This window comes from Hippocampus comes, unplaced genomic scaffold (assembly GCF_001891065.2).
Source record: "Hippocampus comes isolate QL1 unplaced genomic scaffold, H_comes_QL1_v1.1 scaffold68, whole genome shotgun sequence".
Classification (NCBI taxonomy): Eukaryota; Metazoa; Chordata; class Actinopteri; order Syngnathiformes; family Syngnathidae; genus Hippocampus; species Hippocampus comes.
The window spans coordinates 752,103-779,569 of record NW_017805625.1 but is presented as its reverse complement, the minus strand read 5'-3'; the positions used below and the strand labels follow the sequence as shown (position 1 = coordinate 779,569).

Genomic DNA, 27,467 nt, shown 5'->3' with positions numbered 1-27,467 from the left:
TGGCTGGCAACCGGTTCAGGGTGTCCCCCGCCTACTGCCCGAAGACAGCTGGGATAGGCTCCAGCACGCCCTGCGACCCTGGTGAGGATAGAGCGGATCAGAATATGGATGGATGGATAGCTACTGACTAACATACCAGGTCAACATTTTCAACGGGATTGTTGTTTCTCGCTGGAGTATTTATTATTTTGATGATGACTTTTTTTTTTTTTGTGGTTAAGAGAAGTAATGAAGACTGTGATAACACAGATAGTACAAATGCTCAACCAAACAACATGGCCCTTCTGACATTTCCATTCCAGCTTACCTACTACACAAACCATTTTTGTCTCCTGCATTTAACTTGTGGGAAGCTGCCATTAAATGTGCTTTCACCTTTGCTTTGTTGTGTCAGCTGAGGCCAAAAGCCTTTTTTTTTCTTATTTTTTTCATCTGCATTCAATCACGACATGACAGCATACACCCCCTAGTCTCAGTGCTGTAGCATGAGATGACTCAAAGAGGGGGAAAAAAACACCAATAACCTCGCAGGGCACATCATTAAATTGTGTGTTTACACTTTTTTGTTTCCTGTAAACGGTTTATTTGTGTGCAATGTGCAGTCATTTGCCCAAAGATGACAAGAAGTGCTGTCTATTTCATTTTACAATGTGGCTGTCCGATGAAAAGTGTGTGTATAACATGTTCAGATAAAAAAAAAAAAAAAGAACAAGTATTACAGCAATCTATTAGAAAAACACCAACCATTATGTTTGTTTGTACACACATTTAGCAGGAGCAGATGCTGTATATTGCCCAGTCTGCCTTTTTATTCCTTTTATTGTGGATTGCACTTTGAGACATGAAAAATGGGACCGATGGTATCTCGTATTTGACTGAAAGTGAACGTTTTTTCCTTTTCTTCACTGAAAAAAATCAGCTCGAACAACCGCTTATCGTAATAGAGATTGGAGAAAGTGCATTATTGGAGAAAGTGCATGTTGAAATGCTGTAACATAAGGAAGAAAACAGCACGGGATCATATTGTATCTCCAACTGCGCGTCACAGCATGCAGAACCGAAAGGTCATTTGCTATGAACAGAAACATGACCTCAGAAAACACAATTGTCCAACTCCTATTTTCACAGAACATGCAGGAGAACACGGATCATCTGATTCTGTTGAAAATTGGCAAAATAATTTCATTTGCTTTATGCGTCGGGATCTTGGACCTATTCCACTTAGAATGAACAATCACAACACACATTCAAACAACAATAAATCATACTCCAAATTCCAAATTTTATACCCGAGGTAAGGTTAGTGGTGCTTACTTCCACTACCTAAAGAACTGTCAAAACCAACAGAAGATTAATCTGTAGCTTTGGTGAAAAGCAAAACATCAGGTTGAACATTCATCAGATTTTATGAGTAACGTCCATTGACACTCTCTCTCTCTCTCTCTCTCTCTCTCTCTCTCTCTCTCTCTCTCTCTCTCTCTCTCGCGCTCTCTCTCTCTCTCTCAGGGGGTGGGGCACCAGTGCGCCACACAATCTGTCAGTAATTCACAATCATACAAAATGTATTTGGATTTAGGCAGAAGCTGATGGGGAAAAAAAATTAAAGTTCCATTTTTCTTCAGGGACTAGCCAGTGAATTGAAGAAAAATGTCTGTGCAAGCTGAATGATAAAAGTTCATGCGGAATTGCCAAGCAACTCCTCCGCATTGTAGAAATATGACGTGTTTATGATTCCCTGCGGTGCATCTCATGGGCGTCTTCGCCTGTTGCTGGATTGACAAGCACCCGCAGAGCCGTGCTAGAAAACGAGTACAGTCCTTTTACTGTCACTTAACCGAGTCATTAATTGTAAAAAATAATAATAAAGACAATCGGCTTCAGTCCATCCGTGACCCTGATTAGGAAAAGTGATATAGAAGGTGGATGGATGAAATACTGACGGAAATGCTGCTTGGGTAACAACCTGCTAGTGTTGAAATATACATTTATGCTAAATGACTCAAGTGTTCTTTTTTTTTTTTTTTTTCTGTGTGGCCTGTTTGAAAAGAGGACGTTTCATTTCCACGCTCATGAATCTACCAGGCTGTGAATGATGAATATATAGCTTCCAAGGCACATTTCAAAGGATGCGGGGTATACGGCAGCAGAGACAATGTAAATGACCTCCCTCATGCTCATAAATCCACCGTTTGTTTGTCTATTCATCTTTGCAGCAACCTCCAAGAGCACCACTGGAGACAGCCATGAAATAAACTATTCTGATAGTCCGAATTTATTATATTGATCTTATCACTTACTGATTTTGTGTTTCAGTCAGCATAGGGATGACGGTAAAAAAAAAAAAATAATAATAATAATAAAAATAGTGGCAGCTCATACTGTGTCATGACAAGTTCCCGATACAAACATCCAATGATAGACATGTCATCCAATTACGCAATAGAAAACAATTTCATATGGCTTTTTTTCTGAATGTATTTTTATTTTGGGGCCCGCTACTGGAACCTCAAAGCATCTGTTTCAGGAGGTTGGTCAACCGAAAATTTTCCCCTCGAGCCATCCATCCCTACATTTTCGTTCCATTTTTGTAACTGATTTCGAATTAATGTTGCCCCACTTAAAATATTTGCAGTTGAATTAAGCTATCACAAGGGCAATGTTTTCATTCATATTTTAGTACAGTCAACCGTTGAAAGAGTTAGTAAAACAATAAAACGTTGAGCAAAGTTTATTTTTGATGACTACTGATTTGGTCTGTAAGTTACTTTTATTATTTTTTTTTGGGGGGGGTTTAAGATCTTCATGAACATTTCGCTCTTTGGCTTATCTGCATTGATACTCTTGTCATGAGATACTCGGTAAATACACAGAAAAGCCAAGGAAAGCTAAAAAAAAATAAAAATAAAAATTTTAAATATGGTATGTATGGCAAGCGAGATTGTCCGATTGAGTCTTACCTTGCCCTGTCTTTGTTCATTCATCCATCCATTTTCTTCCGCTTATCTGGCATCGGATTGCGGGGGGAAGCAGTTTTAGCAGGGAAATCCGAATTTGCCTCGCCGGAGGCATTCCCAGTCCCGCAGGGAGACCGATTCATTTTGTTTGTTCATATTCTGGATAGAGAGTATCGTCAAGAAAATGTGTTCATGACAATTGTTGCCGCCAGTAGTCAGGAACCGTACGAAGGTAATTCAAACACACTTGAGCATACACCTCTGACCTGCACAACCCTGATGTTGGCGATTTGTGACTCCAGGAGTCCAGGTGGAACTACTTGTTTTCCTTCCTGGCATTGCCTGCAGTGCTGCAGCTCTGCGTTCTGCCTTTCCTCCCTGAGAGTCCTCGTTACCTGCTGATTGAGAGGAGGGATGAGGCTGCAGCAGAGAGAGGTACTGTAACAAATGCGGCCGAGTAATGAAAGCACTCTCGCTTAAGCTGCTTTGTAACACTTACAAACACTTGCATTGGCTGCACACCGCATTTCGTGTTGTTCCTGGAGATGTCATGAAACTAGAGAATCAAGTATGATATTTGCTTTGCATTATATTTTTCTTTTGCTACGAAAAAAAGATAATTTTGTTGTTTGTATTCACGTGGTGCAACTTCTTCTGAAGAGGGACCTCTTTTGTACCCTTGACAATGGACTCGTAAAGCTTATGAACATGCACTCTTAAAAACAGTTGGGTTCTTTTCATTAACTCAATTTTTGGTTTGTTTGTGTTGGGTAAAATTCTGGGTTATTTCTGATGAAAGTCACCAAATTGTTGGTTCAAATTCAACATGTATTGGGTGATGTGCCTGTAATGTTTTGGTTGGGTCAAAAATCAACCAGTTTGTCATCTTTATTTAACCCTAAAAGTTGGGTCAAAACTGAATAACCCAATTTTTTAGCTCAAATTGACCCAAGTGTGGGTCAGTCCTTTATTAACACGGTAATTGGGTCAAATTTAAACCAAAATTTGCTGTTTTTGACTCAACTGTTTTAAGAATACATGTGGCCTTTTGCTGCACAATTCTACATACTGAGAATGTGGCTGAGAAGTCACCGTTTACCACACCACCCACAGTCGGGGTTTCATGAAATAAAATGCACGCATATACCAATTATGCCCAACACATTCATAATACAAGCAGTAAGAAATCTAAGTTAAAAAACAACATTTATTTCGCTTAATTGTATAGATCATGCCCCTGTTCTCTAACCTTTGTGCAATTTGACCTTCGTTGTCAACTCCTTTGCATTCGAGGACTGCTTCTTTTTAGGGGACACATTCTTCTTTCCTCTCTGCCATCTGTCTTTGTTTATGCTCTTCAATATGTGTCAGTTCAAATTGACATCAAAGGAAGTCCTTTCTCTTTTGAGCAGACAAAAACGTACTAAGGAGTACGTGTGTGTCAAGTCTTGCAAGTTCATTCTTGACATGCCGGAAGAAAATGACCCTCCTCGAACAGTCATGCTGTGCTCATGTCTGCTGCTGCTGCTGATTAGTGTTTAATTATCGGTAAAATATGCATTTGCTGATGTTTGTACATATAGTGCCAATCACTGGCTGCTGGAGTACTCTCTGTCCTTGAGGAAAACAAGATTGCCCGTTAAGAGGAAACTTCACCCAAACGCGCCTCACATCCTTCATATAGCTGTCAGCCACTGGCTGCTCCCCGGAGCCTGAGCAGCGCTACAAATCCATGTTGTTGCTTCAGCAGAAATTGTGGTCAACAATGTGTAAATATTAAGAGGTGACTCTGTGAGGTCCTCATAGTATCACAGCACTTTTTCTGAGACACACAAAAGCTCCCCTGAAAACCTGAACACATCCATGTAACACACTTTGACCAGCCGAACAGCCTCAAAGTCTCATTGATGTGACGCCAATTTATAATAAGGATGAAAATACTGCACAATGATGGACCGTCCACGATTACCACTGGCACTGGTAGAACTTTGATGCTGTCTTATGTATAAAGCTTTTGGGCTCATTTTGTTTGAAAACATTCTCAAACTAGCTTGTGCCCTCAATCTGCACGCAGCCTGAGGTACCTCTCACCACTGGGTTTTAACTTTATGACTATTAAAGTGAAGGAAGTGATGCGTTAAAACCAACAAATTCCCCCTAGTGCTTCACTTAAAAGTTCAAAGAAAGGTCCCGAGCTGCAAAAAGGCAAGGCAAAAATTTGTTTCAAATACAATTCAACTGTTTAAACTTTAAAACTATTCTCCGTCTATTTATCTTATTTCTAATTGTCGTCACTGCTCTTTGGATTAAAATACAACTCAGCTCTCAACCTAACTTTATTTGTTGAGCATTTAAGAGACAACCAAACTACCCAAGTCGGACATATGAAAAGAAACACATTACATACATACATACATACATACATACATACATACATACAAAGAAAAGATGAACAACTAGCTTGTCAAAAAATAAAGAAGGCGTGACGCATATTATCTTTCCAGTGCCAGATTCCGAATTAAATTTTTTTAAGACAACTACGGGTATGCTAATGCTATTTGTACACTTGCGTGACCAGCCTTTCAGAGATTCCTCGGTAAAAAGGATGTTTCTCTTGAGATGGAAGAGGTCCACGCAGAGGCACGAGCTCAAGAAACTCTCCACACGGTCTCCATGGTACAACTTCTGAAAAGCCGGTCTGTTCGCTGGCAGCTCATCACCGTCGTGGTCACGATGGCCAGCTATCAACTCTGCGGCCTCAACGCTGTAAGATACGCCTCTCAATTTTGTTCGACCGACATGAAATAAGACAGTACAATCGAACTTGACACTTTTTTTTCCAAATGCAGTTTTGACCACTCTAGTTGTTTTCGGTTACTTTTTAAAAGTGTGATTGCCGAAAGTGTTGCCAAAAATATATGTTAATTAGCACCACAGTATGGCTGTAAGGCTGTATTATTATAAGTGTCAATATCGATGGTAGGTAGATACAGTCGAGTAGACTGGCGCTTGACATCACACTTTTTACACTCTTATATATGTCTTGGAATCAATACATATAAACAAAATGTGTACCAGATGAACGACCAAATTCTCAGTTATACATATGCTCAGGTGTCAGCAATCAAATGGAGACCGCGAATATGTGACATGCATGCGCCGTCTTGTCAAGGGTTTTCTGAGGTACTGTTTTATGGGGAAAGAAAACAGCTCATGTTTGTTTGATAATTTTTCATTTTGGGCTAATTGGCCAACAGCTTGTGAACTGCTTACAGACCACAGGGCCAAGACATTAGTTTTATTAGCATCTTTTGTTGTCCACCCAAAGGTAAGACTGAGTTTCACTGATCGTCTATTGTTTGTTTCCAGATCTGGTACTACACTAATGGGATCCTACAAGAAGCAGGCTTTGCTCAAAATATCATCCCGTACATAACCCTCAGCACAGGAGGTATCGAGACGTTTTCCGCTATCATCTCTGTGAGTATTGCCACCTTAAAATCGTCTTATTGATGTGTTCGCTGTTTCCTCGCTGCCCTAAACCCCCTTGAAATTATTTTTCTATGCATCATTGTGATAGGCTTTGCATTTGTAATCATTTTATTTCATATTCAAAGCGCCATTATACATATGGAATGGGGTTCACTACGTTTGTTAAAGGTGCTTTACCCTGATGGTGATTAATTTAATAACCACAGCCTCTCCGGTAGCACACAGGAACATCATTTTGCGGCCTCTTTGTTGTTGTTTTATTTTATTTGTGTTTAGAGTGAGCTACTTGTATATTCCTAATACACACTTCAACCCTTAAACAAGAAAAAAACTCTTAAGTATGCAATCTCAAGTTTGCCTCCCTACAATCATTAATGGGATGGTTGTAATTGCCCACAACCTCAATGTATTCTTAACACTGGTTAACGAAAAAACGAACAGCTCATTTGCATGTCCTAATTTATGCCTTTGTGCTTTAGTACAATGTGCTGTGTGGTAAAAGAAATCGGAAAGCAGAGAGTCTTCTTAATTGTTTCTATCACAGTGTAATTTGGCATAACTGCAAATGTTAGAGTTTCAAGATGTTTCTCAGGTGCGCCTCTTCATCTCATTTCCACTGCCCGAGGACAATGCCTAATTATGCCCGTTGCGTGCAGTTGAGGTCATGCCATGTTTGAATTTTCCATTTAATTAAAGCCAACGTTGCCCGTTGTTTGAGAAGACAACCGGCTTCAGCTCATTTCTGTATTCGGCTCACTCACAAGACCGTTTTCGACCGTTGCTTGTTGGCTGCGAATGCATTTTTTTTTTTTTTTTTTTGTTATTACTCTCCGTATTTTTCATTGTCTGTGTTCCAGCCCAGTTTCAGATTTGTAATATTTCCACAAGGTGTGCTTCTTTGTAATTGTGATGACTTTTCTTGCTTCACCAGCTCTGCGATCAATGCACTATTGATTTTCTAATGGCATTTGGATGGGGTTCGCCATTTTTTGGGATTCCTTATTGTTAAAGCTTGTTTTTATCTTGGAATTGGATTCCCTCATAGCGTTTGTGTGTGGGGTGCACTCACTTGCCTGTGTACCATAAGTTCCAAGCACCTTTTTGTGACTCATCCCCTGTGTGTTCTCTTATTACTCCATGTTCTATAAAATTGTCCAGTATTCGTCCGTCTTATCACATGCATTTTCTCCTTACTTGTTTCTCAAGTTTTGCTTGGTTACATTGTTGACTGACGTGCCTCAGTGGCTGACAGTTTGTGGCTCTTTATTCGGTCCAGCGACTTTCTCTGACGAGGGAGAGAAAATATAAAAATAAACGGTGACTTCTTCAAACGTACACAACCATTAGAGTGCAGCAAAAGTCTGCGTGCAAACGTTAACGTGTCCTTTTATTGTCTTTGTGTTTAATTGTCACCAGAGTGACTGTCAAGGCCAAAGTACATTTTCACGCGCAACACCTCCCCCAAGGGTTTATCTGTGAATGGTGCCAAGATCGCGGCACATGAAGGGCCAGTGGCGCCTCAAGCTGCGGCTACTTGTCTTTAATGGCTCGTCTACTTCTTGATGTGATGAATAATGACGAGACGTTTTAGTCCTGTCAACCATGAGTGCGAAAGTCACAGCTTTGACCTCTGCCAAGAAGTGCAGATGAGACGTGCTCCGGGTGAATGCAGATTTCATTCAGTGCGTTCAGTCTATTATCAGCGACTTGCGTTTCTTTGTCATTTACTGTCGAAGTCGAAATGCAACTTCATGAACAGCAATAAAATTAGTGGACTCTGAGCTGTTTTATTTGTCGGAAGAAAAATTGAATCGGCTGCAGTGGCGGCTCATAGAGAGATGTCCAGTGCCTTCGGGGCAAGTGGGACGCACGCACACACGCGCACACTCAAACATGAGAGGAAAATACTTCCTGTTCCTGTTCAACCTTGTCTCTGCTGAGCTGGTGGCATGCATACGATATCGTACAAACAGCAATGACCTTTTCCACAGCTTCATGAAATCTGACCGCCGAGGTCAGACCGGCGCCCTGAATATCTTAACACCCCCTCTACGTGCCGCTTTGGGGGTGAGCGGGCGCGGTGGGGGTTAATGCATCTCACCACCGCCTCAACTGCATCCAAATAGAACTTCATGGGCTTCTTTGTCAATAATGTTTGCTATAGCCAAACATTAACGGCTGTATTTTGACATTTGAGCTGTAGTGTTGCCTCAACAATATTTGCCGAAAGCCATGTCGTTTGTCTGAGTGATTAAACAGTTACGTACGTAAATATAAACATTTACAATGAGCAACTTTCAGTTGTTTCAATTGCTAGCCACAACGGCGCTAAAGACATTATCTTGGACAGTACAAAGCGCTGTGGTGTGGTCAAGATAGTATACCTCCAATATGTGAAAGATTTATTCTATCACTTGTCGCACATGTTTCTGATACGATGCTGTCTTCGTCCTCTTTCCAGGGCTTGGTGATAGAACGAATCGGGCGAAAACCTCTGCTCATATTTGGGTTCAGCGCCATGGCGGTGTTCTTCAGTCTACTCACAGTGTTCCTCAATTTTCAAGTAAGATTCTGCTCTAACTCAAACTCCTCCTCCTGTCATCTTGTCCCGGAACTCTCTTCTGTGGTATAGTAACATAGTGAATGAAAAAGAAAACGTTGGTTGAAAAGGGGAGTGCAAAACTCCCACTGAGTGGGAACAGATTCCCCCGCTGCGCGCACACAAGTCAGTGTCCCACTGTACCATCAGCCACTCACTCCATATCAGTGACTGCACAAAACGAAAGACAAGTCATAAAATAATGGAGAGTCATGAAAGTATTGCACTTTTTCTAATCTACTCTTTTATCCAGGGTTGAATTGTTAATCGTCTGAGTACCCTTTAAAGACACAAGTCCACCGGGGCACACGAATTAATCTTGAGGTCAAACTTGCACAGTTGTGACATTCGGAGCTGTGGTTATATATCCGCAAATAGATCACATTTCAGCAGTGTTAGATATGATCAACGGAACGGGAAAGGTGAAGGTAGACGTACTTCACTTGAAGAAGGATTGACACTTTGCTGCATTTACTCTTACAATGGCACCACCTTCCCTTTCTCTTCCTAGGACAGCGTGTCATGGATGCCTTACCTCAGTTATGTCTGCATCCTGGCAGTGATCGCTTCCTTCTGCTCCGGGCCAGGTATTACTTCTGTTTTATAGTCTCACCCCTTCTTATGCTTAAATGACCTTTTAAAAAAAATGTGCAGATTGTACTCCAGCTTCCCCGGTTATGTGGCAGCATGAGTTGACCAAGTCTGGATTAAAGCTTACTCAAAATGGAAAATGGAATGAGCTCCAGGCTCCATGTTTTCAAACTTTATACACACACACACACACACACACACACACACACACACACACACACACACGCTTGACATCCAAAGGTTTTCATGCATTGGATATGTGCTCTTCCTGGGAGCAGAGCGATTGTGTCTCGTGTTCTTTTCACAGCAGAGATTCACAGCACATTGGAACCAATGAAGCCCTCTACCGCTTGTGATTCTAATGTTCACACAAGGGATGATCCCGATTGTGCCTTGAGCTTTTGAACAGATGAAGGATGAGCCACAATCGTTATGAAGTCAACCAAACACACAAAGAACGAACAGAAAAGAGCGTTGGTTTCATCTGAACTCGTCTTTGATCCAAATTTAGTATTCCATCCTGAGCTGCATTTGCAGCTTGTTTGACATTTGTTTTTGTCACCTATTCATACATAAAATGGAGTCGACCCGGGAGATTAGAGTTTCAATAAGGCTTAGATCAGCGGCTGTAAACACGTTTCTCCCCTCTGTGGATAAGGCATCTCATAAATGCGCGTATATTACATCATTAAAGCAAAAGTCAAATAAAAAGAAATCTTGGCAATATGTTCTGTGCCTCCACTAGCTTTAACACGTTGTCACCACTAATTAATATTGCATGCGTGGATGGTTGATGATAAACAAACAGTATGAAGAGATTTTCTCCTCATGACATTTACGTTTTTGCTGCAATTTTTTTTTTTTTTTTATTCACGTCCAAACGTATGGCCTGACTGGAGATTCAGCAGCCACCGAATTCAACTTTAAACCTCCCTATAAACCTCAATATTTGGCCTATGACGATAGAAATTGCGTTAAAAAGTTTGCGAGTAGGTTTTATTCCCGTCGATGCATTTCTACACGGCACTTTGATGAAGTGTGTGTCATTCCATTGTTAGTGTTCCCTCGGTGACTGCGGTTGAGGGTCCAGTTTGAGGGGGGCTAGTTAATTGGGTCCTCTCACTGCTGGGGGCTCTTTGTGAGACTTGTGGTATCGGCCCTCCCAGCTAGTCATTTGTTCAGCTGTCTCTATGGTGACAGCTAAGAAAAAAAATGGTTGATAAATGTTTTAGGGAATGGGTGTAGCTCTTGGTGCACTATGATACAATTCATGTATCCCCCTTCTCTGGTTGTCGCGTACACACGGGACAAATTTTGTGTTTTTATTTTATTTTTTTAAGTGACAGTTTTTATACCTTGACTTTTTGCCTTTGATTTTGCAAGACATACTGTGCGTCTTCATCTCCAAATTGAGCAGGCCGCAATGCTTTCTGCACACCTGCAGCATGATCTCCCTCCATATCGTGCTTACTTTTTGCTGCCTTTTGGCCGCGTTTGTTTTGCTCTTTGAATTCAATTTTAATATTCGTTCGCTCGATGCTCCTTCTCCATTCTAGACTTTCCGGCATTGACATAATCACAATTATGATAATTCATTTTCTATTGCGCATCTAAGAGGTGGTTGGGTGTCATCAACACACTGCTAGAACACCAATGTTCTTGTCCAAATGTATGCAGATCTATTCAGTAGAATGAGTTCTCGGGTGGCCCAGTTATCTTCGTTTGCTAAAGATCACGTTTCGGTGCAATCCCACTTGTGAACAAATAGAGTTGGTCATATATGCTGGGATGCATTTCCAGCATTATAGAAATATGCTTCATTTTTCAGGGAAATCATGGCGAGTTACAAAAATAATGAAGCAATGTTATTCGTACCATTTATTTAATCAAAAGGTTCACATACTAGTTCATGTTGTGGTGAGTAAAAAAATACACCCACCCACAGACGTAAATACATATATATAATGTCAGATATTTACATGATTTATCAATAGTTTCACAAGGACTTGTTTAAGCAACCCCAAGACTACACGAAAGATGGTACTAGTGTATATGCAAAAGTAAATGAACCCCCAGTTGCATCGGTGAAGTCAAGACGGTCAAGTGACCAACATTTGTGCGCTTATTTCACATCATTTAAGCACACGGATGAGATGAGACATCCTTGGGTAAGGATTTGGCGTGTGCTAATTAAAAGAGAGCTGAACGAAACCAAACCCACTGTGGTTCCATGCAAATCAACGATGCCAGGAGCTACCCGAGCACAAGAATAAGAGATTATTGACAGGCCCGTCGTCTGGGGTGGGCTAGGACACCGTTTTCAAACGATTCCGGCTCCTTGCATGCATGGTGATATGAATCGTGTCAGCTGGGATGGTAGCCGTGACCCTCAGTGGGAGAAGCAGTTCCGAAAATGGATAAGTGGCCACCTGATTTGAAGCCGTCCGAGTAATCATCCACTTGCAGTTTTTCAATAAATGCAAAGCCTTTGAAAGCCGCTTCCTCGATTGTCCCGCACTGCACAGCTTGTGAATGTGAATGTCCTCGCCGTCTTATCAGGACATTGTGTTGCCAGTTTTACCCCACATATCAGCACGTCAATGAATATCCAAGTACAAATGTTTTTATTTTGCCCAATAGTGGTTGGGGATTTATTTCATATGCTGGTTATTACAAGATCTTGGGCAACTGAACAGTCGTAGCTTTTGTATCACAAATAGTCGGTAAACATGAATGAAAATTTATTCATGAAATCCTTGCATCAGTAACTGTTTTCAAAGAGAAGATAAATCAGTCATATGAAGTAATCCCAGATGTCACAAAAGGCTGTTTAACTGAGGTGCGAGCAGCTGAAGAAAAAAAAAAAAAAAGCGAGACGGAACTTGAAAGCTCTTCCCTGCTGAATATCCACAAAGACAATCATTTGGTTGTGATTACTTTTGAAGCGTCCGTAGCTGTCGTAAGACATATGCGTTTATGAGTACACAGGACCCTATTATTGGTGGGGGACAGGGACCGTGGCGTGCTGCAAATAGTGAAAATAAGTACAGAATTGATGCCCACCGAAATGCACTGGGGGGGATGTGTTTTGTTTTTTTCAAAACAATGATCAAACATCCATCCATCCATCCGTCCATTTTCTAATCCGCTTCTCCTCACGAAGGTCGCAGGCATACTGGAGTCTGTCCCAGCTGTCTTCAGGCAGTCGGCGGGTTGCCAGCCAATCGCAGAGCACACATAGACAAACAACCAACCATGCTCACACTCACACCTTGGGACATTTTCGAGTGATCCATTGACCTGCCACGCGTGTATGATTCTGAAACTCACAAAACATAGTCACAGAAGGATACCGCAGCCAAAGCTGCTTGGGGATTGCTTTTAGACGTGACAGATACATACGGTCGGTCTTTGTGGTACTAAGTACACATGAAAGAATTCCCATGTTTTATTCACGTGCATGAACAAAATAAAATGAAATGCTAGGTTTCGTATAATTTACCAAGGAGAAGTCTTCTTTGGCTCCTGCCATTTCTATTTTCAAACACTTTGTGTCATCAGGCTTTCACAAGAGATGAATTGCTATTTTGCCCCGCACTCATGCGAGCTCATTCAGACAATTTATGGGCATTTAGAGTGAAGGTCACTTCCGAGGTGTCACTTTAATTCCAATTCGAGAGTGACTGCAGGCTCTTTGTTCTCCACAAACGCTCTCCGCAATACTGACCCAGACATCCGTAGGCTTATTGTCACAAGATTTTTATTTTTTTTTTAAGAGAGACCATTGGCCGTATTTAACCACCAAATAAATAACCACCGTTCAGGTTATTTGCCCCCTGGAGCTTCGAGGCTGTTCTTTTTCTTAAACGGTCCAAATGCCCTATCATCAACCATATTCATTGTTTCCACTGACTGATATGTAATATCGTTTCTAATCAGCCCCTATCTTATCAAGGCCTGCCAAGCCTCGAGGCTCTTGGAAAAACTCTGTGCCTTTAGACCCAGTGGGTCGCTTCTATTTCGAGTCAGACTCTGCAGCTTTCCGTTTTCAACCCTTTGTCTTCTGACTGAATATTCCACCGAGAGGGTAGTTTTTAGTAGTTTGCAGGAAAAGGAAGATGGCGTAAAAAAAGGGGGGGGGGGGCTTTGGAGAGTTCGTTCGTAATGACACGAAAGTCCTCGCCATGTGAAATTCAACACCGATTCAAATGCGCTCTATTTTGATAGCTTGACAATTATTTCAGCACGCAGAAAAATGTCTCCCCTCTCAATGTCCTCTTGCCATGTTATTTCAAGCTTTCTGCCACGCTAAAATATTTTCTTCCCGACACCCATCTGCTAGGTTCGCGAGGCACCGGGTGAAGGTGTTAGACACTAGACCCGATCCCGACTCGGGAGTGCATTGGTACACTCAAGCGTATACTCGAGCTCCCTGAGAGAAACATTCTGGCGGTGTCTGTGACCTTCCTTTCCAAATCCCAGTTGAGTGTCCGCAAGGCTCTGAAATGATGAACACTGGTGCGGAATCTGGCGCATTCATTTCACATTTCCTGAAGCATGAGCCTGTTCTGTCATCCTTGGAGCCAAACTTCTTGGCCAAATGAGAGCCATTCCATTTTTTTAAAATTCTTTCTCCCTTTTTTTTTTTGTTCCCTCTTAAGACAATAACTGTTTTCTCAACAGCTAGTTACGCGCAAGGGTCTAACTTTCTACCTCCAAGTATCGTTGGGTGTTATCACTTGAGCTTTCTGCGGAGGGTTGGGGTCTCTGTTAAATCCCAAAGTTTCGACTGGACTTAGTTGTGTTTATCTCTCTGGGGATGATGATGATGATTAACAGCCTGAGGCATTTGATGGCTATCAATGGAAAGCTGACGAAAGTTGAAACCAGGTAAAGTTTTCCTTATCATGAGCAATAAATCAATGGCAAGAATGGTTCTGGCGCCTCGTGAAAATACCCCTGAGGTTTGCATATCATCAGCTGTCATTTACTATTTTGTAACACAACCACCTTTGAGGATTTTTTTTTTTTTAACCAGATAAATATTTGACAGCTGATCAGCCTGGTTGTTCCTGGCCATTCATTGTAAATCTGTTGGGATAGACTTCAGCCTACAAGTGATCTTGAACAAAAACACACACTATAGATACTGAATAGATTGCATTTTTATCAGAGAAATAAATCGCAATAAGTTGTTTTTCATGCGCATTCTTACTGGACACTAAACATGATCTCCACCATTTTTATTTTTATTTTTTTTAATTTATCAACCTGCCGCTCCTTGTAAAGATAGACAGATAAAACGCAATCCAGATAAGAAACAAGTGATGGTTGCGTTACCATCTTGGTGATAAAAAAATGCTTCTTCCCGTTAAATAGAGAGGCACTCCACCAGTGAGGTTCAAGTTTAACAGCACAGTATTTGATGGTGTGATTGAACAAACACTGTTCAAAAATGTAAAGCGCGTGCCAAGCCAATCTGTCATACTCAAGCACCACTGGTGAAGGCAGTTGGCTCACGTTAGCAGCTTGTTCTTTGCAGCAAGAGTGTGCACGGTTCAGATAAACATTTCCTGAAAGCTGCCCATTGATTGGATCCCCACCGAGTGAACAGAAACAAGTTTTAGGCCATATGTTCACCTTCTGGTGCAGTTTGTCTACTTTGTACAAAGTCATTTGGAGTTTTTCAAACACTCGAGTGGTATATTTTGCAGTAGTTTATAAAATGTGAGAGCTCACCTATGACCCTGCACAAATAAAATAGCAGGAGCAAATGACAGGATGGATGGACACTGTCGTTGACAACAAACTTTCATGAGGCGTCACTTTCTTAACATCACTAAATTCGGAGTGTCTTCCCTGTAGAGGCACTTTTTCCAGACCTTTAGCAGAGCAAGCTTGAGCTGCTGCTTGTTTGTCGGCCTTGCACTCAGGTCCTTCAATTAAAATCATTCACTTGTCAGCCACCCCAAGTCACCTCAGGTGCGCTCTGACCTGCCTTTCCTCTTCATGACATATCTGACTCCCATCAGGATTCTCTCCCACAAATTCAACATCCATTTAAACACCCATGCAGATGACCCCCAGCTAGACCTCTCCAGTTAGCCCGAATCCCCTTTTCAACTTTGCAGAATGCCTCCCTGAACTCCAAATCTGGTTTAGTACAAACTTCCTCAAACTCAATTGCGACAAAAATCAAGTGTTCCTCTACACTTGCCAAAGCGTATAGTTTCCCCATTACCTTTGACGATTCCACCGTTTCCCCCCTCTGAGTCTGGGTGTCATCACTGACAGCACCCCCATCAAATCAAGCTCACACAAACTGCATCGCAGTTTCCATATCCGCAATATTTAGTCACCTTCGCTCATGCATCATTCTCTGTTCTCCATCCATCCATCCATTTTCTGATCCGCTTTATCCTCACAAGGGTCGCTGCAGCCTATCCCAGCTGTCTTTGGGTAGTAGGCGGGGTACACCCTGAACCGGTTGCCAGCCAATCACAGGGCACACAGAGACGCACAACCATCCGCGCTCACACTCGCACCGAAGGACAATTTTGAGTGTTCAATCAGCCTGCCATGCATGTTTTTGGAATGTGGGAGGAAACCGGAGTGCCTGGAGAAAACTTCCGCCTTTGGCTTACCTCTGGATAGAAAAATCGAAGCAATTAAAGTTTGTTTGCGAGTGACTCAGTGGGCTGTTAAGAAACAGAAGATTAAAAAAATAATCAGGAGAAACGGGTTCACGAACACGGTTCAACAAAGTAAATTTGCGCCGCACATTTAAATTGAGCCCCGGTGTTCTCTATTAGTTCTGCTAATGGGATGAGGACTCGAGTGTGATCATTTTGCCTTGTTTACATTCACCAGCAGTTAACCAGAGTGGGAGAGAACAGAATTGACTTGTCACTTTCCCCTTTTTACTTCAGTGCGGTCAGCTCGGTTGATAACCGGTGACGTTCTCCTCTTCTTTGATAGGAGGCATCCCCTTTATCCTGACCGGTGAACTGTTTGAGCAGTCCTACAGGCCTGCCGCCTTCATGATTGCCGGCATTGTGAACTGGCTGTCCAACTTTGCAGTGGGACTCTTGTTTCCTTTTATACAGGTAAGTCCATACTTGGTGAAGAAGTATCTATTTTAGTGTATCAGTGCTGATGAAAGAAATTATACTCTCTTAAACAGAAGTGGAATGTGTTCCTAGCATATCCTTAGTTCTTATTAGCCCATTTATCATCGACTCCTTGCAGTCTTTCGGGATACTTTTGGAAGATGCGCATTACTTTCTCAGGTGTTAAAACGGCCCATTCTTCTTGGTGAAAAGATTCCAGTTCCTGTAAATTCTTGGGCTGTTTTACATGAACTGCACGTTTCAGATCTCCCCGGATTGGCTCAATGATAATGAGGTCAACAGAATGTGATGGCCACATAAGATCTTTTACTTTTCTCCGCTGTAGACACTGAAGGGTCAACCTGGTCTCGTTTTCTAATTTTCAAAGTTCACCCAGCTTTCCTCTGAGGACCTTTAACAGACCTTTGACTCAGTATCCCGCAAAGTCACTGTGCTCCTGGGGAAAATGTGCATGGGTCTCTCAAAAGCTTAAAACACTCTCACAGGCGCACGCATACTATCAGGCTGTAAATCGGTTTCTCCTTCCACCTTCCAAGGACTGTGCGCCTCTGGTACGTTCATTTTAAAGAGCATGAAAGGTGCCGCTTCGATTGGACACCAATCTAGTTGGCTGTGTTCATGCCCACAACGGCGCAAAATACTGAAATGCATTCATTCGCCGGTAAACCGAGCCGAGCGGGTGAAAATACCAAAGCAAAGTCCAGCTCCCCCCAATAAATATTTCGACAGCGCCTCATGCCAGACTTGCGCTGGTCATGAAAATAAAGCCATTGTGTGATTCTTTTTGTTTTATGCTCTGTAGAATTGTTCTATTATATCCCAAACCGCTGCTTGTTGTGTCGTGAGTTGAATTGAGTTTACTGCCACCGTACAGTGCTTGCCTCTCAAGTCAAAAACAAAAATTGTCCCAACAAAGACTCTCGAAAAGTATCTTAAGTCGGGTCAGGTCATGTCATATCCCAAGAGGCACCACTAGACAGGCATAGTGCGTATGAATGGAGTACTGCACTTAGGCAGGGAAAGCAGCCTAATAATTCGGGTGCCTTCATTTTGATGTTTGCTTGTTGTTGTTCAAGAGGTTGAATTTCTGAGATGTAACGATTCAAATCATGACTACTAGAAGGGGAAGTGCCTTGACAAAAATCAGTTCTACTTTATTTTCAGTCTGAGTGAAAGTTGTGCCAAATGAAAGTCAAGTCTTGTCTGCCTTTGTCCTCTGTTGCACCCGCAGAACCTAAATTTAGCCTTCAAGTCAGACGTAGCACCGTGTCATCCTTTGACTTATAAATCAAGCGCCTAACACTCTCCAGTAACACCAGTGAACACACGTGGCAATTCTTTCCTGAATATGCATCACTCGCGTTAAAAAAGAAAAAACGGAATTAAAAAATGGATAACGTTAAAATATGTGTTAGGCGAGAAATATGTCCAATTGGAATGAGGTTTGGCCACTACTTTGGCTCCTGAAAAAATATATTTGATTTGCCTCAATGATGATATTTGATTTGCCATAATTCATCTGTAACTTGACAAACATTTCCTCCACCAATTGCGCATCTTTTGGCTCCAGGTGAGCCAAAGGGACAGCTTTACCTTTCAAAATCCATCTTGCTTATTCTCTCAGCAGTACACGAGAGACTCTTCTGGCATCCAGACTTGCACGTGGCCCCCCGTGGCATCACTGTGATCGCACCGTAATTGCCATTCCATATGTTACACTTTGCATCACAAGCTTCCAGTCAGCACACTTTCATGTCTGTGTTAGTCGCCGATAGGTGGACCACAAAGAAAAGCGACGTCATGTGATGATAACAATGCAGGACGCTTCATTTTGATGGGTGCTTGCTGGAATGTTGACAACTGACATCAAGTGGAAAAAAGGAATACAATGGAGATGAGTGTGCAATTACAGAATAAATACATCAACGCAGTTAATTGCACCAAGGGACAAGCGTGAGAGAAAACGTGACTGAGGTGAGAAATTGCTTTCAGCGTGAGGGAGCGGTACAGGTCGATTACAGTTTGTCAAATTTTGCATTGTCAGACACACGGGTCGCATCTGAAAAGAAGTCTGACCTCTGGTGTGACACTTGCACCTCCCTTCATCAGCACATTTTTTTTCCATCTCTATAAAAGTAAAGGGCTCAACTTGCACTTGAACAGAAACCGATAAAGTGGCTTCTATTGTCTTTGAATTCTCAACAGACCACGGCAAGCATTATTATACTGGAAAGTTGCATTATCAAAATAGCCAAAGGTTAACAGAGAATCACCTTGCAACAGAGGCTAAGATAAACCCTAAGACCTTTCTCTTTGTATCTGGAGGATTGCTAAGTAATATATGTACAGTACCTCCATCCATCCATCCATCCATCCATTTTCTGATCCGCTTTATCCTCACAAGGGTCGCGGGGGGTGCTGCAGCCTATCCTAGCTGTCTTCGGGCAGTAGGCGGAGGACACCCTAAACGGGTTGCCAGCCAATCGCAAGGCACACAGAGACGAACAACCATCCGCGCTCACACTCACACCTCGGGACAATTTAGAGTGTTCAATCAGACTGCCATGCATGTTTTTGGAATGTGGGAGGAACCCGGAGTACCCGGAGAAAACCCACGCAGGCACGGGCAGAACATGTGAATTCAACACAGGACGGCCGGAGCCGGAATCGAACCCTGCACTTCCACACTGTGAGGTCGACGTGCTAACCAGTCGTCCACCAGGCTGCTCAGGTGGAAGACATGTTATTTCATAACTATGGCTGTCCATTTCAATGAGCCTTTTTTTTTTTTTAAGCAAACGAAACGTGCAGCCGGTTGCCATTTTTACACTGTATGTATGTAGACTGAAAAATTGTGTCGAATTTTCTCCCTTTCATTTCGTCAAGTGGTTTCACAAAATGAGATCCTCTGGATACAGATTTTTTTTTTATTTTTAAGTAGGCCACTACTCTGCTTGACAAAAAATCAGCGAGAATCCAGATGCTTTTATTTCATGCAACCACTTGATGAAAGAAAAAAAAAAAAACAACACTCAGACACCTCTTCAGAGAGAACATGCACAGAGGCCAACAAGACAACGTCCCAGTGCTCATGTTCTCGTGCTACAAAAAACAAACAGATCCCAATTGGCTGTGCTCACATCACTGTTGTTACAAAGCTGCCAGATGTGCGTGCCAGCAGCTTTCAGGTCAGGGGAAGAAAAAAAGAGTGTGATGAGAGTCCACATGGCTCCCGAAACAATGTTTGGATTGTCTTGTGAATAGACACATTGATCGGCATCCCTTCTGGTGAGTTATTTGCTGGAGATTAGATCCATGTGTACAGAACACGGGGTCCCAGTTCATCCATCCCATATCCGTGGATCATCGAGCTTTGCGAGTTTGATATTCCACGGATGAATGGCACACGTTTAATTTGCAGATCCTGCAATGAACTCAATTAAATGACTGAGTCACAATTACAACGTGAGCTATGAACAAGCGCAATTAGTGTGTTGCACGAGTGCGCAATCATTAGCCCTCATACTCAATATAGCTATTTGCGTCCGCGTCCCTTATGATTGTGCTGCGTGAGCTATGATCCATAACTGTACTTCACAGCGACTGTGTGTCTCCCAATTATCCGGCTGTGACGATGTGACAGAAACGCAATAATCCATAAAACCTCCTAAACAGCCCAGTGCGATATTTGCGGTGATGCCGCTGTCATCTGTTGTACGCTTTTCCCCACCGCAGGCGCTGTCCTTCAATAGGCTTCCACTGGGACGCAGCAAACCTATAAAACCCCTCTCACACATGCATTTAATCCCCTGCAGTGACAGCCTACACCCTCAGCCACAGATTATGACTAAGTGCTGCCCCAGAAACCAAATAGTTGGACTGCCCGCTATGGGCATGTGGAGGAGCAAATATGTTTTCGCAGACCACCTCACCTTCTTTGTGTTCTCTGTTCTATCTGTCAAGTTTCTTCTCGTTCTGTCCCTCCTTGGACGTGCTGTCCTAGACAGTCGAGTTCCATTCCCCCCCTCACTGTGCTCTGCAGTTCTATGAGCTGTCCCTTATGGACGGCTCTTTGCGTTCACACACAGATGGGTCTGTAGCTTATTGTTTGCGTGCGCATCGAGGCGACCCCGGATGAGCTTCTGCTGCACTCGCTCGTCTGTATCCGATATGGTGACAGGGTTAAACACAGACGGCGTGGGGGCAAGGGTGTCCTGTTTGAAGATGACTCACCGCCCACAACAGCTGGGAGAGAGAGGCAGCGTTTTGCTTTTGTTTTTTTGTGGGGGGGGTTTTCATCTAACTTTGCAGATGAGCATTACATCATAGAGACCGCATGAAAAGTGGGTCAGGCCCTTTGCACGGTGTTGTTTTTTCGGCGCTCTTATGAAATTCGCTCAACATGGGGAAAACTGTGTCAGCCGGAGTGATATAACAGCTCCAACGGTAAGTTGTTCTTCTGTTCGGCCACGCGTGGCTATTTTGGACTGGCTATTAGTTTGAGCAGGTGCGTGCATCGTTCTGCAATTATGTTGTGTCCTTCACTCTGGCGCTCAGGGTCAGGCTAACACGCACAAGCAACTCTTGTTCATCATAAATTCTCGCTGTGAGTAATCAGTGTGTAAAGGATGGATTTAATTTCTGAGTGGATTTATCACCAGCCTGATATAGGGACGGTTAATTGTGTAAGGGTCAAGTTTGTTAACTAATTAGATGGCTGTAACCTGTAAATACCCGTTGGTGATTGTTTGAATGGCAATGGGAAAATATGATGGCATTTGTCCTGCGCTTTCTTTTCTGTTTTTGTGTAGGAGGCCCTGGAGACATTTGCCTTCCTGGTGTTTGTGGGCTTCTGTGTGGTGGCGGCAATCTATCTCTTTATCATCCTCCCTGAAACCAAAAAGAAAACGTTCATGGACATTAGCCAGAGTTTTGCCAAGATCAACAAAGTCCCGGTTTCCTCGACGAGCCATGAAATGAAGCTCGTTCTGTGTACCGGGCAGGATCAGAACGAGAAAGTGCAAAATGGCTTTAAGATGGAGAGTTCCTTTTAAATCAACCGATAAAGTGGCTTCTATTGGCTTTGAATTCTCAACAGACCACGGCAAGCATTATTATACTGGAAAGTTGCATTATCAAAATAGCCAAAGGTTAACAGAGAATCACCTTGCAACAGAGGCTAAGATAAACCCTAAGACCTTTCTCTTTGTATCTGGAGGATTGCTAAGTAATATATGTACAGTACCTCCATCCATCCATCCATCCATCCATTTTCTGATCCGCTTTATCCTCACAAGGGTCGCGGGGGGTGCTGCAGCCTATCCTAGCTGTCTTCGGGCAGTAGGCGGAGGACACCCTAAACGGGTTGCCAGCCAATCGCAAGGCACACAGAGACGAACAACCATCCGCGCTCACACTCACACCTCGGGACAATTTAGAGTGTTCAATCAGACTGCCATGCATGTTTTTGGAATGTGGGAGGAACCCGGAGTACCCGGAGAAAACCCACGCAGGCACGGGCAGAACATGTGAATTCAACACAGGACGGCCGGAGCCGGAATCGAACCCTGCACTTCCACACTGTGAGGTCGACGTGCTAACCAGTCGTCCACCAGGCTGCTCAGGTGGAAGACATGTTATTTCATAACTATGGCTGTCCATTTCAATGAGCCTTTTTTTTTTTTTAAGCAAACGAAACGTGCAGCCGGTTGCCATTTTTACACTGTATGTATGTAGACTGAAAAATTGTGTCGAATTTTCTCCCTTTCATTTCGTCAAGTGGTTTCACAAAATGAGATCCTCTGGATACAGATTTTTTTTTTATTTTTAAGTAGGCCACTACTCTGCTTGACAAAAAATCAGCGAGAATCCAGATGCTTTTATTTCATGCAACCACTTGATGAAAGAAAAAAAAAAAAACAACACTCAGACACCTCTTCAGAGAGAACATGCACAGAGGCCAACAAGACAACGTCCCAGTGCTCATGTTCTCGTGCTACAAAAAACAAACAGATCCCAATTGGCTGTGCTCACATCACTGTTGTTACAAAGCTGCCAGATGTGCGTGCCAGCAGCTTTCAGGTCAGGGGAAGAAAAAAAGAGTGTGATGAGAGTCCACATGGCTCCCGAAACAATGTTTGGATTGTCTTGTGAATAGACACATTGATCGGCATCCCTTCTGGTGAGTTATTTGCTGGAGATTAGATCCATGTGTACAGAACACGGGGTCCCAGTTCATCCATCCCATATCCGTGGATCATCGAGCTTTGCGAGTTTGATATTCCACGGATGAATGGCACACGTTTAATTTGCAGATCCTGCAATGAACTCAATTAAATGACTGAGTCACAATTACAACGTGAGCTATGAACAAGCGCAATTAGTGTGTTGCACGAGTGCGCAATCATTAGCCCTCATACTCAATATAGCTATTTGCGTCCGCGTCCCTTATGATTGTGCTGCGTGAGCTATGATCCATAACTGTACTTCACAGCGACTGTGTGTCTCCCAATTATCCGGCTGTGACGATGTGACAGAAACGCAATAATCCATAAAACCTCCTAAACAGCCCAGTGCGATATTTGCGGTGATGCCGCTGTCATCTGTTGTACGCTTTTCCCCACCGCAGGCGCTGTCCTTCAATAGGCTTCCACTGGGACGCAGCAAACCTATAAAACCCCTCTCACACATGCATTTAATCCCCTGCAGTGACAGCCTACACCCTCAGCCACAGATTATGACTAAGTGCTGCCCCAGAAACCAAATAGTTGGACTGCCCGCTATGGGCATGTGGAGGAGCAAATATGTTTTCGCAGACCACCTCACCTTCTTTGTGTTCTCTGTTCTATCTGTCAAGTTTCTTCTCGTTCTGTCCCTCCTTGGACGTGCTGTCCTAGACAGTCGAGTTCCATTCCCCCCCTCACTGTGCTCTGCAGTTCTATGAGCTGTCCCTTATGGACGGCTCTTTGCGTTCACACACAGATGGGTCTGTAGCTTATTGTTTGCGTGCGCATCGAGGCGACCCCGGATGAGCTTCTGCTGCACTCGCTCGTCTGTATCCGATATGGTGACAGGGTTAAACACAGACGGCGTGGGGGCAAGGGTGTCCTGTTTGAAGATGACTCACCGCCCACAACAGCTGGGAGAGAGAGGCAGCGTTTTGCTTTTGTTTTTTTGTGGGGGGGGTTTTCATCTAACTTTGCAGATGAGCATTACATCATAGAGACCGCATGAAAAGTGGGTCAGGCCCTTTGCACGGTGTTGTTTTTTCGGCGCTCTTATGAAATTCGCTCAACATGGGGAAAACTGTGTCAGCCGGAGTGATATAACAGCTCCAACGGTAAGTTGTTCTTCTGTTCGGCCACGCGTGGCTATTTTGGACTGGCTATTAGTTTGAGCAGGTGCGTGCATCGTTCTGCAATTATGTTGTGTCCTTCACTCTGGCGCTCAGGGTCAGGCTAACACGCACAAGCAACTCTTGTTCATCATAAATTCTCGCTGTGAGTAATCAGTGTGTAAAGGATGGATTTAATTTCTGAGTGGATTTATCACCAGCCTGATATAGGGACGGTTAATTGTGTAAGGGTCAAGTTTGTTAACTAATTAGATGGCTGTAACCTGTAAATACCCGTTGGTGATTGTTTGAATGGCAATGGGAAAATATGATGGCATTTGTCCTGCGCTTTCTTTTCTGTTTTTGTGTAGGAGGCCCTGGAGACATTTGCCTTCCTGGTGTTTGTGGGCTTCTGTGTGGTGGCGGCAATCTATCTCTTTATCATCCTCCCTGAAACCAAAAAGAAAACGTTCATGGACATTAGCCAGAGTTTTGCCAAGATCAACAAAGTCCCGGTTTCCTCGACGAGCCATGAAATGAAGCTCGTTCTGTGTACCGGGCAGGATCAGAACGAGAAAGTGCAAAATGGCTTTAAGATGGAGAGTTCCTTTTAAATCTAAATCTTGTTTTGAGGCAACATTAAGATTCACAATAACATTGTTTTTATTGTTGGGTTTTTTTCCTGCATTTAATCTTGGAAGAAAGAAATGTGTCACACTAAATGAAATGTTTCATAGACTTTGTACATTTTTTTCTGAGCTTTAACGAAAATAATTTTTTCTTGCCATTCTGTCCGAGTTTTTCCTACTAGTTCAGTGACCACTGTGAAGTGTGTGTGTGTGTGTGTGTGTGTGTGTGTGTGTGTGTGTGTGTGTGTGTGTGTGTGTGGTGTGTGTGTGTGTGTGTGTGTGTGTGTGTGTGTGTGCGTGTGTGTGTGTGTGTGTGTGTGCGAGTGTGTGTGTGTGTGTGTGTGTGTGTGCGTGTGTGTGTGTGTGTGTGTCCGAGTGTGTGTGTGTGTGTGCGTGTGTGTATATTAGTATCAAACCACCACTGGTTTTCAAGGTTTATGCCACCCTAAATTAAAGGCATTTATAATTACCAAAATTATCTTTCTGTTTCTGTCATGGATATGTACACCAGTACAGCCCCTTCATTGAAATTACATATTTAATACTACAATGCCAAACTATGAATTCCAAAACAGACTTTTATACTGAACAATGAAATCAAAATTTCGAATTTGTAAAATAGCAAAACATATTTGATTATTTATGCTACAATTTATTTTTATTTTTATTCATTGACTTTTTTTTGTTTTGTTTTGATTTTTGCAGTCCTACACAAAAAAAAAATAGTATTTGTATCCATCCATTTTCTGTAATGCACACCAAGACCAACAACCTGTTTACTCATACATTCTTTGGCTAATTGAACGCGCGCGCGCGCTAGCCAAGAGGCTACCACACTACCTCGCCTAACAGAATGAACGCTATTGTTGTTTCTGACTTCCCGGAGAATAAATAAGTGAATTAGCATTCTAATTTCATATTCTTATTTAGAATGTTAAAAGGAAATCTCACACAAAATGAGAGTTTCCACATGAAGGCATTGAAATGGTGAATGGGGGGAAATGGATGGTTGCCAAAGGCAATGAATTACAGTTTAGCAGCTTTGACATACTGGTGTACATATGGCTAGCTAGCTGTGCCATGAGTTTTGGTTGGTGGTCATCTGGTGTGTGACGCTGGAAAATATGAATGAGGGCAGTAAAAAAAAAAAAAAATAGAAAGAGAGAGAGAGAGTGTTCTGACAGGCACAGTTGCGGTGCTTCTAAAACCCAAAAGGTGATTTTGCCACCTGGTGTGAGCTGATCGAGGAAGTGATTTGGTCGGAAGCAGACAAGCGTGGAATTGGGAAGCGAATACAGGTTGCCCTCAGTAGGATAGGATGGCTTCAGTATTTATGAACGTACTCGCTGTGAGGTTAAAACATATCTCCATACGCACACAGACGGCCTTGTGTGTCCGCAGTTGAAAGGATTTTAAACGCTGCTCGTTTAAAGGTGTTTTAGTTCCATCCTCACTGTTGTCATTGATCATGATCAATGTTTTATTGCTTATTATTTAGTGTTGTTTTACTTGCCCAATTTTTATTTTGTCAACTAAATAAATGTATTTTCTTTTCTTGCTTGCCTGGAGTTGTGATTTACGGTTCTTGCTCATACCGCAGACGCATGTTCTGTTGAAATAGGACGTCAGTTTGAAAACAAACAAGCAGGCTTTCCAACAGTAGAGAATTTGAGTACATGAATCATAATTTCAACAGAAAAATAATTTACAGGGGCCCTCTGCAAATATGCAAAGTATAGAAAATGGAAACAATTGCAACCTAACAGTCAGATTTTCTGATCACATCATGTGTGGTACGCTAAGCACAAAAAATTCCGAGAAGGATGAAAGGAATGCGAAGAAAACAACATCGGCGATGAAAATGCGAGACACTTCCTCGCACAAGAATTGATCAAAACAAACTCAACCCTTGACCGAGTTGAATCATAGCCTGCAACCATTTTAGGCCACCGTCCAGTCAATTAAAACCGGCAGAGATTACAGCGTTGCCAGCCTGACAGCTTGTGCCACATATTAATACACTGATTATTTTCGTTGCCAGGCAACCGTGCCTAAAAACGGGATAACGCCCTTCAAGGTGGCAACCCCCCGCCCCTCCCCCTCACTGCCCATCTCTATCACCCGTCTTAAAACTCATTTTTATTATTTGGCTTTTGACTCGGCATGAGACTTGATTTTTATTTTTTTGGTAGCCATTGATAAATGCAATTTTAACTGAAATGGAATGAAGTCCCCGAAAGTAAAAGTGAAAGTCTTGTTAAGTTGAGACATCTCAGAGACGCGGGGGTTTTTTGTTTTGTTTTTGTTTTGTTTTTTTTAATAAACCTGCCAAAAATGACTGATACATTTATAACATGAGGCTTTGTAAAAAATCTTGAAAAAGCTAGCCGTTCTCTGGATGTGCTGAAACCCATCAATCAGATGCTACTTCTACACCTGGAAAAAGGGCTGGAATGTATCCCGCCGGGTTGTCTCAAAGCTTTTCCATGCCGTGACAACTAGGCGCTCTAAAGTAACGTTATTTTTACTTTCCTCTTCCGCCTTCTTTCCGAGACATGTGCGCACACTCTGGTTGTCAAGTGGGACTTAAAATAAATAAATAAATAAATAAATCCCTTCATCACTATACCTGTAATGCCTTTCACACATGGTCAACAACAAGGCGCTCTAAAGCAGCCACACTAGCTGACTTTCTGAAGGGAATCTGCATTTCCAGTTTTTCCTGACTTGCAGTAGCGT

General features: G+C 42.7%; 1 protein-coding gene and 1 long non-coding RNA gene across 3 annotated transcripts in view; one reads left to right on the top strand and one right to left on the bottom strand.

Moving 5' to 3' along the window:
- The window catches only part of LOC109522270 (uncharacterized), a 25,297-nt gene extending 19,679 nt beyond the window's left edge, over window positions 1-5,618 (bottom strand). The window contains exons 1-3 of one of the 2 annotated variants that reach the window (XR_002169545.1): window positions 5,530-5,618; window positions 3,221-3,352; window positions 2,255-3,113 (exon numbers count right to left, since the gene is read on the bottom strand). This is a non-coding gene — a long non-coding RNA (uncharacterized LOC109522270). Of the gene's footprint in view, window positions 1-2,254; window positions 3,114-3,220; window positions 3,353-5,529 lie in introns of those variants that run through there. The other variant, XR_002169546.1, reaches the window with a different exon arrangement.
- Window positions 1-24,942, top strand: part of slc2a9l2 (solute carrier family 2 member 9, like 2) — a 42,561-nt gene extending 17,619 nt beyond the window's left edge. The window contains exons 7-14 of the mRNA XM_019880662.1: window positions 3,257-3,389; window positions 5,533-5,720; window positions 6,324-6,434; window positions 8,908-9,009; window positions 9,557-9,632; window positions 16,615-16,742; window positions 21,578-21,813; window positions 24,707-24,942. Of these exons, the coding sequence (XP_019736221.1) occupies window positions 3,257-3,389; window positions 5,533-5,720; window positions 6,324-6,434; window positions 8,908-9,009; window positions 9,557-9,632; window positions 16,615-16,742; window positions 21,578-21,813; window positions 24,707-24,713 (981 nt within the window). The 3' untranslated portion in view covers window positions 24,714-24,942. The remainder of the gene's footprint in view (window positions 1-3,256; window positions 3,390-5,532; window positions 5,721-6,323; window positions 6,435-8,907; window positions 9,010-9,556; window positions 9,633-16,614; window positions 16,743-21,577; window positions 21,814-24,706) is intronic.
- The last annotated feature ends 2,525 nt before the right edge of the window (window positions 24,943-27,467 follow it).